Source organism: Zootoca vivipara, chromosome 1 (genome assembly GCF_965207765.1).
Source record: "Zootoca vivipara chromosome 1, rZooViv2.hap1.1, whole genome shotgun sequence".
Taxonomy (NCBI): domain Eukaryota; kingdom Metazoa; phylum Chordata; class Lepidosauria; order Squamata; family Lacertidae; genus Zootoca; species Zootoca vivipara.
In genome coordinates, this window is record NC_142582.1 from 62090725 (window position 1) to 62104021 (window position 13297).

Here is a 13297-nt window from a genome sequence, read left to right on the forward strand (position 1 = left end):
CACTCGAGTGCTGGTTCAGACACAGGATTATCTGATAAGGAGGAGAAAGGTAGCCACATAAATTGCACAAAACCACATTAAGGCCATCACACAATCACTTAATGAAAATATGTTTGTTTTTAAAAATCACATATATAATGGTTTGCACCTGAACTCTAGCCACCCAGAGAGCCAGTGTCTGGAATGGGGCTCAGAATGTTGGGGGAGCTGGGTTCAAATGCCCACCAAACCCAAACAATCCTATTGGGTGACCTTTAACCAGGCATGCAGCCTAACCTACTTCAGAGGGTTATGAGGATAAAAAGGAGTCTCATGCTCTGGTAAGGGCAGGATCACGGGTATGCAGCTGCCTCACTGTGCAAAGCTGCATTACCCCAGCTGGCTAATTAGGTCCACAGACTTAAGGCTCCTCACTGCTGGTCTAGGGGGCATTTTCTTCTAGCATATTTTATTTATTGTTATTTCATCAAATTTATACACCACTTGATTGTTTAAAAAGAACACAAAAAACTTCAAACCAGTTTACAAAATAGATAAAGCAATAAAATTATCACCATGAAAAATTAACAATAATTTAAAACATTTGAAGTGTTAAAATAACAATAGACCAAAAAATTAAGATTTACATCAACTTTCATAGCATCTGGGTAAGATGATAAATTAAAAGTGGTTGACAAATTAATAGTATTTATAAGCTGAATTTTCCCAACTTTAAAAACATAATGTGCCAACCATAAGCTAGCCAAGTAATATCTTGCAGCACAACGATGCTGAGATTCCAATATATGTCTAAGGAAAGGAGCTTCAAAACTTTTTTTATTTCAGTCTGCAAAATGGGAGCAATCTGCATAAATGTTTCTCTCCTGAATTTTATTTTATTTTTCTCCCTTATGAGCTAACTGCAATCATGAAGCATTGTCATTTCCAGTATTTTCCCTTTAGCAAGCATAATAGCTGCATCACTATCAGAAATAACAGGAAATGAAGCACTTTCCGATTCTTGCATCTCTATGCTGGGAAGACTTACCTGCTTGCAAGCAAATGTTAAAGGTAAAATAACAATGCCAGATTATTGTGGCAACTCCGCCTGCCCTTGTGACTGCAGTAGGGTTTAAGAGAGCTTGTTCAGTAAACGGCGTTTCCGTGCGCTGTTCTGGTTCGCCGGAAGCGGCTTAGTCATGCTGGCCACATGACCTGGAAGCTGTACCCCGGCTCCCTCGGCCAATAACATGAGAGTCAGTCATAACTGGACCTAATGGTCAGGGGTCCCTTTACCTTTACTGCCAGTAGTAAAGACTGTTGTTGCAGGGGGTAGAATCTTGCTGGGAATAATCTTCTAAAGCATGTCTCTGTCTTGCAGGCAAACCTGATGATCCATTTTTTTAACATTGGCAATTGTGATATGTGGAAACTATCACTATGGTTGTAAAGCTGCAGCTTTACAACCATAGTGCTATTTTCCTCAATAATACAGAGATCTGTCAAAGTAGCATATTGGTTTATTTGCAAATTAATAGTCTGCATCATATTGGGGGTTTTAAGTAGTTCACATGCAAAAGCACCTTAATAATTTAACTATTTATTATCAAGTTGTAAAATCCAATTTGTTTGCTACAGGTTGCTGTCCTTTAAAGACAGTGGATGTCTCTGCTCACAATCTCTGAGATTACATACACTGTTAAGAGACTGGTTAATATAATTGTAGGGTCTTTCCCCAAGTCTAGGTTTTATTTAGAAAATTAAGGCCCCAGGTTTAATGCAGAAGTTTATTTGAGTTTCCACACAAAGAGGGCATACTGTATATAAATTTGCTAATACAACAGTATTCCCTTTAGGTGTCAGCATAGAACGAGGGCAGTAGAAGCTACTTGATGAGCCCAGGCAGGATGAGCAGTGAAGCACTCTTGTAACTACCAGCAATAATAATATGAACCCAAGCTTCATGAAAAAAAGCAGAAAATATGAAAAAAATAAAATCGAACAGCATTAATCTGAAAAAGACCCTGATATTGGGAAAGATGGAGGGCACAAGGAGAAGGACGACAGAGGACGAGATGGTTGGACAGTGTTCTCGAAGCCACCAACATGAGTCTGACCAAACTGGGAGGCAGTGGAAGACAGGAGTGCCTGGTGTGCTCTGCTCCATGGGGTCACGAAGAGTCGGAAACGACTAAACAACCACCACAACGATCTTCAAGAAGGAAAAGGTATGTGCAGAATGTATTTTGTACATATGCTGATTACTGTTGCTAAGAAGGTTTGGGATGGTCTGGCATGAGTGGTTTATTTGCACGGCATAAATTAGAACAGCAGCACAAGTTTAAATATCAGAGTGCTGAGAAGGTGATAGATTATTGGAAGCAATCAGTCAGCATTTATAAGGCTAATAAATTGTATGCAATGCTTCACCATAGGCGTTTTATATGTTTGGTACAGAAGACAGGGCAGTACTCGGCCATCAAAAGAAAAACCCCTTTAGGTAATTGAAGACCGTGATGAATATGTCAAAAAGTCAATCAAAACCACAGCAAATTGTTTGATCTGCTGCAAGTAGTGTTAGTTATCGATGTACATCATGTCATCTTCAAACTGATGGGTGCCTTCTCCAGCTTCATTGCCTTCTGGTGCAGGCATTTGATTTGTGCCTGTGGTTATGAAACCTATGGAGGTTTTTTGGAGTAAAAACTGGTTAATATGAGCAGGTATGAGAGTTGTTTCAGGCCAGACAGTTTTACTAAATATCTGCAGAGTTATTTCCTTATAATCCCTTTCATCCATGGTATCTGGGTTTTCTTTTAAAAGAAGGGGGGGGAATCATTGAGAGGGTTTTCTTACATTTTGTGCCTATTAGAATTCCACCACCAAACATGCATATACTATCTCTTATTCATTTCAGTTGGGCAAATTGATTAGGCTGTAGCATCAAGAAGAGGGAAAAATATTGCAGCCCCTTAAAAGACTCACAGGTTTATTTTAGCATAGGTTTTCATGGATTAGAGCCTACTGCATCAGATGCATGAAACAATTGTCCTAGTTTTGCACACAGACCAAGGTGGGGGAAAGTTTGGGGAGAAACAATAATGAAATGCAGAGATGGAGTGAGGTCTGACATTTTTCTTGTAAATTACTAGCTGTGCTAAGTTAACACCTGTAGTTATTTTATGAAGCAAAGGTTTCTTTCCAGTTGATGGTGTTAAAATAAGCATAACTAGGAAGATGGCATCTTTGGTTACTGCTGCTGTGAACGGGTCACTTGCATAAATGCAAGCTTTGCATAGCAATGTCACAGACCTTCCTGACCTCTTGAGTTTCCTGGCCTTTGGCTTCACTGTCTAGAATTATTCTTCCTCTGCAATGCCAAGTGATGATAAGACCAACAAAGTATTTTCTTTTCAGCAGCCTAACATGCCTTCCCCTCTGGAATTTGTCACTATGGAAGGCACTGGATTTAGCCAGATGAAGTAGAAATCCATTAATCTCACAAAGATTAACATTAATCTCATGAAGAGACAGAACAGACATTTTTCTATCCAAGGGCAAACAGCAGGACATTACAGCATCACATCTGATGAAATAGGCTTTCATCCACAAAAGCCGTTTGTTGTCTCTGATCTAGAGGGCCTATGTGGGTGTGGGATCTCCAGTGCATACAGGACTTTGTACAAATGACAGTAAGCGAGGGAAGCACCACATATGGACGCGGGTGGCGCTGTGGTCTAAACCACTGAGCCACTTGGGCTTGCCTATCGGAAGGTCGTTGGTTTGAATCCCCACGACGGGCTGAGCTCCCATTGTGTTGTCCCAGCTCCTGCCAACCTAGCACTTTGAAAGCATGCCAGTGCAAGTAGATAAATAGGTACCACTGCGGCAGGAAGGTAAACGCCATTTCCGTGCACTGTGGTTACCGTCACTGTGTTCCATTGCACCAGAAACAGTTTAGTCATGCTGGCCACATGACCCAGAAAGCTGTCTGGACAAACTCCATCTCCCTTGGCCTGAAAGCAAGATGAGCGCCTCAACCCCATTTGACTGGACTTAACCGTCCAGGGGTCCTTTACCTTTTACTCTTTTTTTACATACGGATTTAAGGTGACCAGGTGAAAAGAGGAAAAGGTTCCTGCACCTCTAAGAGCTGTGCAGCAGAAGGAATTTAAGCAGGTTGTCCACTTGTTATGCAATCAACACCTGCTGATTTGACACAACTCTTAAAGCCACAGGGTGGCTGTCCTCCCTTTCGTCTGGCTGCTGTATATGCATAGAAGTCCTTGGATTACAGGAATCTCAGCTATCAATTTCATAGGTGGGAAAACGACAACTGAGCATTTTGATTTGTAGTGCTCAAACTGTGAGTCCAGTGGAAATATTAAGCATCATGACAGGGTTCAAGCATTCCCATGAAACACACACACACACCAGGCCTGGAACTTGGAAAGCACATGATGCAGCAACCTTGCTGAAAGTCTGGGTTTGGTTAGTGCCTGGGCAGGAGACTGCCAAGGAACCCCATGCTCACCACATTGAGTTCAATGGAAGAAATAGTACTTATAAATAAGTAATCTCTGTAATTTTTAACAACGAACACTTTTTGATAAATTGCGTGGACTTTTCTACTTAGCCTTTTACTGCTGATTCTTCTCTTTTAAAAATTGTTTTATTTTTATTTATTTATTTTCAGAATTATTCTCTGCACCTTACTCACGTGTGTAGTTCATGGGTTGTCTGTTGCAAAAGAAGCTGCTGTTGCTTAAGGTGTCTGCCATTGAGGAAAGGGTGACTGTGCAGTAGCAGATCTACAAAAGAGATTGTTTTGGTATCACCACATCTTCCATTACCATTTAAAATGACACACTGGCATTGTAATTCTAAGGAGATCCGGCAAATCTGCTTGCGATTTGAACACATTTTTAAAACACCAATTGATCTGCTAAAGCATAGCTTAACAGTTGCATTTTTAGCTGTGTTGCTGCTGGTGACGACCTTGTCTCTAATCTACATTCAGCCAATGACTTATGGACCTAGGTCTTAGGTGCCATTTGAATGAATTATTTTGAAGGCAACTTGCTGTATCTGCACCTCCCCTCGTGAAGGGCGAGGGAAATCCTTGCTAAGGTTCAGAGTCCAGATTGAAAATGAAGGCAGAGATAAAACTGGACTGAAAAGTTTCCCCACTAAAGTTGGAAAATGAAGAACTCTTGACTGTCTGATCGACAAAAATACCAGTTTGAATGGCAGGGTGCCTGATCTCTACATTATCTGTCAAGATAAATAAATGCAATCATTATAATTTTTGTCATTTAAAGATAGATTAACAAATTCAGATTAGCATATATGAGGAATTCCTTGACCAGATATTAGTTAATCAACACATCAATTCTATTTTGTCCAAATAAGCTGAGGCATATTATCCTGTTTATACAATGCTTTGTAAGCAGATTTTGGAAAGAAATGTGCAATTAAATCCATGCAAAAAAAAAATCTGTAGCTATACCCTGCATGAACAAAAAGCATAGCTGAAACACAAGAAAAAGCATTCTTACTTGTGATTCCAAAGATCTAAGCCGTTTCTCTTGGTCTTTCAGACCATTAAAGTACTTTGAAAGATTGTTCACCCTGTTTTGATGGGGGGGGGGGGGATGGAAATCAAAACAGTGAGAAAAGAGGTAGGCACTAGAGTTTAGATAGACATTTCATTGGATCAAACATGGATTAGACTCCAGGACACGACTGGGACAGTGGCCATTGTGTCTGTTGCAAAGGATTCAGTCCAGTGAAAGTAAGTTGAGAGTAAAGTCCTTCTTTAACATAACAGTTAAATTGTGTAAATAAAAAGGGCAATGGGATTGAATCTACCTTCCCTCCCCCCAGCCCCAAACTGGCTCTCACCTACCTATACTGACCCTGTTTTTCTACATGCAATCCTTGCTCCCCAATTTTTGAGCAAGTGTGCAAATTGTGGTTGTTGGTATACATCCCACATGTATACAGGAGTTCATACAGTTCAAATCTCCATACAACCCTTGCTAAGTTGCAACTCCTCCGTGGGCTTTCATCTGCTCTCATCCGTGTTTCTGTGACAGAATACATCCTCTTCATCTCTGCTTTACAGAAGGGTCATGAGATTTGTACAGCAAATGGCTTGAATGCATGCTGTGTTCCTTTAGTTCCCATGCAAAATCTGTTTTCTAAGTAATTGTGCCCTGAGTAATTTGGAATGCTCTGGTTACCCACTTAACATAGGGAAGGAACTGCTTATCTTCTAGCTCAGAACCAAACTAGGCACTCACATGATGACTAAATATGCATGGACTGGTTTATAAAAGCAGGAATGGTTTTGTTTGTTTGTTTTTAATTTAAATGGAGTGGGGTGGACTTCTAGGGTTGGAGTCAATCTCAGGAGAACATTCAAGAGTGGCTTTCACTTCCTCTAGAGATGCATGAATTTGTCAATTTTGGGTTCTCAGTTTCTCATCATTCAGTTCTCCACATTTTCACATCACTTTCAAAAAAGATTAAGCCCTTGTAAAAATTAATCAGCATTAAAATGCAAATTTCTCCTAATATATGCTTTTTGCAGTGCAATCTCCCCTAATATAATGCTTTTTTGTACGTACATTTTCATGAATATCTGCATTTTAGGCACTTTGCCCTAGTATATGCCTCTTTGTACACATTACTTGGCTGGAGAATTGCATTGCAAAATTTGGGGAATTGCAGATGTTGAAGCATGATTCTGTTTCAGTTCATGCATTGTTATGGAAAATGACTATTAGATAGGTTTGCCTTTATCGTGAACGGAATCATTTTTTCTCTCCCCTAAGTTCCTCTTTCCATGCATTGATAGAAAGTAAACTCCACCCACCCAGCTTTATAACCAAATCAATGTTCACATGTTTAATAAACACAGACACAAAAGTCTGGTTTGGCCCTCAGTTAGCATCAAACAGAGATTTGGAAGTCTCCATTCGTAGATACACACTTGTCTGACATTTTCTTTAGCCTTTCTTCACTGCTTTCTTTTTTCTTTGTTTCCAGATTTGCCAGGTAGTTTTCTTTTTGTAGCATCTCCCACATTATGATTTTTTGATCCAGACCTCCTGGCAGATCTCTTTCTATAGTAAAGAAACAAAACAGCACAATGTGATTAAGTATGAGGGTTGGGGAATGCCAACCTGTGTGATAGAAGAAAGGAAGGTCAGAGCCTAGTGAATCAGATTTTCCTTGCAAAGAAATTATTGCTATTCATTTATACTTAGTTCGAGGCAATGAGCTAGAAAATCTTGAATACGTCAGAAAGGTTTGTATTCACTCCTGGAGCTCCTTCACATGCACACTTGATATGACTGGAGCTGTGAGAGGTAATAGCTCCAATCATCTATTAGAATGGATCCATGAGACAACTGCAAATAAAAGCATGCCCATTCCCCCATTCTTAAATAGTCAAAATCAAACTTCTATAAGGCTAACAAATATTAAATTATTAAAGACAGAGCTGTAGTCTCGTAACGCTGAGTGCTATCTTCTTCAGTAATCTGTATCCTCCTTAAAAAATATTAGTAACTCACCATTAATTATTTAGAAAGAACATTTAATTGCACAAAATTGATTTTTTTGAAAGTAGCTTTAGTCAGAAGTGAACAGAACTATTGTATCAGTTCACATTGCTGAAAAGGTAATGTTTTTAATGGAGGCAGTGCACATATTTATCATAATGCATGTGTGGACCCTCGGATTGTGCTGAACATCTTATCATTACCCAGATGCTCTTTTTTGTGCTCTGTCTTTTTAAAGATCCGTCTAAGAAACAGCTTAATGTGGTCAATAATGATGAAGGGAGGCGCAAACGCAGGTCGGCCGTGGTATTCCACAATCAAGTTGTAACGCTGAAATTTCCAGAAGATGTCTGCGTTTCCCTGAACAACCTGAAAAGTGTAACTTGAACAGGGAGGGGGGAGAATCATATCAATAAAATCTCATGTTTGTTTCTTTAAGCCATTTACATACCGCTTACTCACCAAAGTTTCTAACGATGCACATGAAAATGACAAAAATGTATGGTAGGATAAAATCAAGCAAAATTAGTCCAAGACTGAAAACTTTCCCTATGATACCCTGCTGATTCTGGAATAGAAAGGTTTTTGGCAAGAATGTGAAGCTCAGCAAGGAGGTGCCTGATCTAATCTTAGCCAGGAAGGAGTTCCACAGAATTGCTTCCAAAATACTGAATGCACAGCTTCTGGTGTATATAAGCAGTCCATCTGAGCCACGATGGAACGTTAACAGAGACCCTTCCAAAGATCCCAGTAATTAGGCAGGGATATAAGGAGGAGTCGGAAGCAACAAAGAATTATCTCCCAATGTTGCATGAATCGGCTTTTAAAAATAATAATAATTCCACAACCCTTATTTAAGGGCTTTTCAAGTAGTGTCTTTCCAAATGTGTTGCGTACCTACATTTACAGTTGGAAGCAACTCATATAAAGCATATGTAGATTACTTTAGGTAAAGGTAAAGGGACCCCTGACCATTAGGTCCAGTCGTGACCGACTCTGGGGTTGCGCGCTCATCTCGCATTATTGGCCGAGGGAGCCGGCGTATAGCTTCCAGGTCATGTGGCCAGCATGACAAAGCCACTTCTGGCAAACCAGAGCAGCACATGGAAACGCCGTTTACCTTCCCGCTGTAGCGGTTCCTATTTATCTACTTGCATTTTGACGTGCTTTCGAACTGCTAGGTTGGCAGGAGCTGGGGCCAAGCAACGGGAGCTCACCCCATCACAGAGATTCGAACCACCAACCTTCTGATCAGCAAGCCCTAGGCTCAGTGGTTTAACCACGGCGCCACCTGGGTCCCTGTAGATTACTTTAGCCTGTATTTAATGCTTCCGTTTTCAGTTGGATGTCACTCAGCTTTACAATAGGCAAGCCTTTGACTTTTATTCCACCATGTACACACACATGGACAGGTACAAAATATGTGCAGTCTTATTAAAACTATAAAATGTGGAAATTTAAAATATTTAAGGTTTGGGTTGGATCCAGACTTGCCCTTCCATATATGGAATGTTTTCTTCCCTTCGTGGGAGCGGACCAAGAACCTGTGGGGGCTCCCTGTTGGGTTTTCTCACTCCAGCCCCCAGAGCCACCACCTATGCTGTTCTGGAGGGTGCCCCACCTGCCAGAGCAGGTTTTCAGGGAGGGGAAATGGTGGACCATAGAAGAAATGTGGAAATGGTGAAAATGTCCTCCTTCAGCAGGAAAGCCCCATGGGTAACCTGAACCCATTGTCTTCAGATATATTAAAATCTTACCAAATCTTTATAGAGTAATAGTGTTGATGTTTATCCATACTGGGCCCTGATGTATTGCCGTAGACCCTTTATGTGCACGTAGCGGAGAAAGCTTCCCCTCTCCCACCTGTTCTAAATAATTTGTGTATGTTTAATTGAATTCTGCAGTAGAAATGAATATATTGCTTTCTTTGTCATGTTCTGGCTATAGTTGGGAAAAGCAATTACGTTTTCCAGCCCATTCTGAAGTAAATCAGCTGAAACCCATTTTAAATGACTTGTGAATCACACTGACTGTATTAACAATTCTCCTGCTGAGAAAGTTGGGCGCATCTAAGTTCCAATGAAATCAATGGCAATTAAGCACATCATTTAATATGCCAATGGGGCTCTGGTGTTTTTCTGGATTGCACTCGTTATGTGCAAAATGAAGACAGTCATCAATGACTGTCCACATCTATGCTGTTATTGTTCGTGCATTTAATCAGCGCCTCCCTCTTTTTATAACAGGCAGGGGGGGGGGGAATACTTGCCTGAACATGGCAATCAAGAGATTCATAAGCAGTACATTTGTAACCAGCAGGAAAATGACTAAGAGGACTATGACAAGCCAGTTGGCATAGGCATTTGGGCACGAAGATGCATTATCCATCAGGTTTGCCATTGGACTCGGTGTGCAATTTTCAAAGTTCATGCGAGATGCTGTAGTGGATTGAAAACAAAGCAATTAAGCAATTGTCACTTTGGAAAGCTACTGGTTGTTAGGCCTGTTAATTGCTGAGGCTGTTCTCCCTCTTTCTGCTGTTCAGATAAGCAGAATGTTTTTTTGTTTTTGTTTTTGCAATTTCACGGCTTCAGTACCATGAGGTGTGCTTGATTCTGCATTGTTGCATAATTAGGACACTGGATTATCTTAATGATTAGCAAGAGGTCAGAGCAAGCATTACAAATAGAGTTGACACAAACACACACACATTCAGAGATAGAAATGACATATCTATATAATGCAAATCTCAATTATTTTTACTATTATTAATTATCCGTCCTTCACCCTAAAGTCCCAGGGTGGGTTACAACATTAAAACACAATATTAAAATAGTTTAAAGCAAAAGGAGAGGGCAGTTCACGACATGTGGCAGCATTAGGTTTGAGAACAGAATTAGTTTAAAATAGCCTGGCCTGCTCCTTGGCCTTGAACATCAATGTAATCTGCAGAAATCAGAAGGTGGAACTTTTCCACCCGCCGATGTGCACTCATAAAGGCAAATCTATAGCACTGCTCAGCTTTAGTGGGAACATTATTATTATTAATATTTATTAAATTTTGCCCATGTTTGTTTTGCTTACAAACAAACAAACAAAAACCCACATTAAAACCAAGGAAGAAAAGAAATATATTAAAAACATCCCACCCACTACTAAAAGGCCACATGTAGTTAAAGGCTAAAGGTCTGGTTATAATGAAAAGTTTTTGCCTGGTACCTAAAGATATGTAATGATGGCACTAGGTGAGCCTCCCTGGGGAGAGCATTCCACAAATGAGCCAGTACAGAAAAGACCCATTCTTGTGTTGCCACCCTCCAGATTTATTGTGGAGGGGAGCACACAAAGAAGGGCCTCAGATGGTGATCTCAGGAACATTTGTGGAGCAAGAGTACAGCAGTGCTTTGGGGCAATGCTAATTGTAGAAACGATGCCATGGTTGGTATATCTTATCCAAGTCTAAAACAACAGCAACAATAGGTATTTTGATTCCTAAACCTTACAGTCTATTTCATCCAGCGGAATCTGTCCAAATATGTGAAGATAGGGGCGGTAGAGCACCCTTCTGAAGATCCATTCCACTCGACTGTCATCAGGATGGAGCAAGGCTTGTGTGGTCACGCCATAGGCAATGAGCCATACACTCAGGAAAAAAAGGAAGAAGAAAACATCCTTCATCTGTAAAAGGAATACATAGTCTGAAACCAAGACATAGATTAGGAATGTACAAAGGGGATAATTAAGGGACTGAGATTGTCTTCTTGACAGGACTTCTCATTTCTTTATGGAACCAAGGCCCAGGCCTGTAGGGAGGACAGTTTTGTGCTACATGTATGCCATAATGATACAGTGAAATGTCAATTAAATGGTAGGAAGTCATACCAAACTGTTCCCAAGCAGTTGAGCAAGGTTTCTTTCTTGCTGTTTAATTCAGTCCATGTCATTAGAGTACTTTAATACTATTACAGGCATGGGGAACCTCCCCCAGCAGGATTTCAATGTGTCTTTGAGAATGTGCAGAGTGCCTTTCACGTGCCACCTTGTAATCACAAGTCCACGCGCACACACATGGTTGCTTGACCACTTACATTCCACTCAGGTAAAGACTACATGCCCTACATGCAGACTTCACTATACCCTCCAACATTTCTCCAATGAAAATAGTGCTATCCAGAAGGCCTGGGTTTGTTCCTTTGTTTTAGGAAATAACTCTACATCATTGGTTTTCATGTCCATGTGAAATCTTGTACTTACCATTCTCTCCACAATGATGATCTTTGGGCCCAGTTGCTTATGGATGGCAAAAATATGAATCAGTCTGAGAGTGAACACCATAAAATCAATAGCAAGTACCGTGCGGCCATCTTGAAAGGTTGAATTAAACATTCTGGGGTTGAAAGAGAAAATATGAGTCGACTCCCTTACATCTATTTCATAAACTTTTCTTATGGAGTGCCAGTATATCATAACCACAAACCTGCAGGTAACTCCAACAATGAAGAAAAAGATGGCCACCATATCACACTTGTTCCAATTATCTTCTACATACAGCTTGATTTTTTTCATTAAATTCATGTCTTCATCAGTGAAAAAACTCTGTAAGTTAACAGCATTTATTGTTTAGTATAATGTTACACACTTCCATGTCCCATCATTAACTTAGCATTCCAAATGTAATTTGAATTAGAAATGTCAACAAGAATGTTGTTGTGTTGGGTGAAATTACCTTTACTTCATGGCTCTATAGTTCTTAATACCTAACAGTACATCTTTAATGGGCACTGATGGCTAATGGGGACTTAGCTGTAGCACAAGCTGGCTGCTTGAGCAAAGGGTAGAGAGAAACAATTTGACTGATAGAACGTGGCCAGTAAAGGGGGAAGACAACTTTGGTAGTGCACAAATGTGTCTATTGCACATGTGAATTCCCAGCCTCAACCTGTAAGATCTAGCAGGGTAGCTGAGAGCCATAATGTAGGTTACCCACCTGTCGGATTTCTTCCAAGACCAACGTAAAAACCCAAAAGTAAAGTACAATCTCCTGGATGGATGGGCCCTTTGGTGGGGGTGGTTTAAAATCCACTAAGAGGACATAGGCAAACAGAAGGAGGAAGGCAAAGTACATGATAACATTCCCCATAAATACTGTGACAGGAGCGGTCCAGAATTTTTTCCATCGTGTAAACACAAATGTTGCACATGCTATATTTTCAGAAGCAATTTGCGTTTCTAATTGGGCATCTCCCCTGAAAAGAAAGAAAGAAAGAAAATACTGTTTTGTTTCTGAGCAGTGGTCTGCAAAGCAATTTTATAGCTGGATTGTAAGATTCACAGGATAACTAAGGCAGCAGACCTATGCTCAATTGCCTGGTACTAAGCCCCATAGAATTCAATTGAACTTACTTCTGAATAGATATGTATACAATTGAACTGTGATTGTCTTCAGTTTCCTTTCCAAGGAGATCCTGAAAATTCTCTTTCCCCAAACTATTCAATAAACATTAAGGGTGGTAGTCAACTGAGTTTTACTTAGAGTAGACGCTTTGAAATTAATGAGCATGCATAAAGGTAAAGGACCCCTGACAGTTAAGTCCAATCACGAATGACTCTGGGGTTGCGGTGCTCATCTTGCTTTACTGGCCGAGGGAGCTGGCGTTTGCCCTCAGACAGTTTTTCCAGGTCATGTGGCCAGCATGACTAAGCCGCTTCTGGTGAAACCAGAGCAGTGCACAGAAATGCCATTTACC

The 13297-nt window shown here is 40.4% G+C and overlaps 1 protein-coding gene across 1 annotated transcript in view; it reads right to left on the reverse strand.

Moving 5' to 3' along the window:
- Positions 1-2286: 2286 nt before the first annotated feature.
- Positions 2287-13297, reverse strand: part of TRPM5 (transient receptor potential cation channel subfamily M member 5) — a 35700-nt gene continuing 24689 nt past the window's right edge. Inside the window, exons 16-25 of the mRNA XM_035133374.3 lie at positions 12538-12796; positions 12028-12146; positions 11805-11937; positions 11054-11228; positions 9820-9988; positions 7754-7932; positions 6977-7109; positions 5538-5610; positions 4700-4790; positions 2287-2660 (exon numbers count right to left, since the gene is read on the reverse strand). Coding sequence (XP_034989265.3) covers positions 2557-2660; positions 4700-4790; positions 5538-5610; positions 6977-7109; positions 7754-7932; positions 9820-9988; positions 11054-11228; positions 11805-11937; positions 12028-12146; positions 12538-12796 — 1435 coding nt within the window. The 3' untranslated portion in view covers positions 2287-2556. The remainder of the gene's footprint in view (positions 2661-4699; positions 4791-5537; positions 5611-6976; positions 7110-7753; positions 7933-9819; positions 9989-11053; positions 11229-11804; positions 11938-12027; positions 12147-12537; positions 12797-13297) is intronic.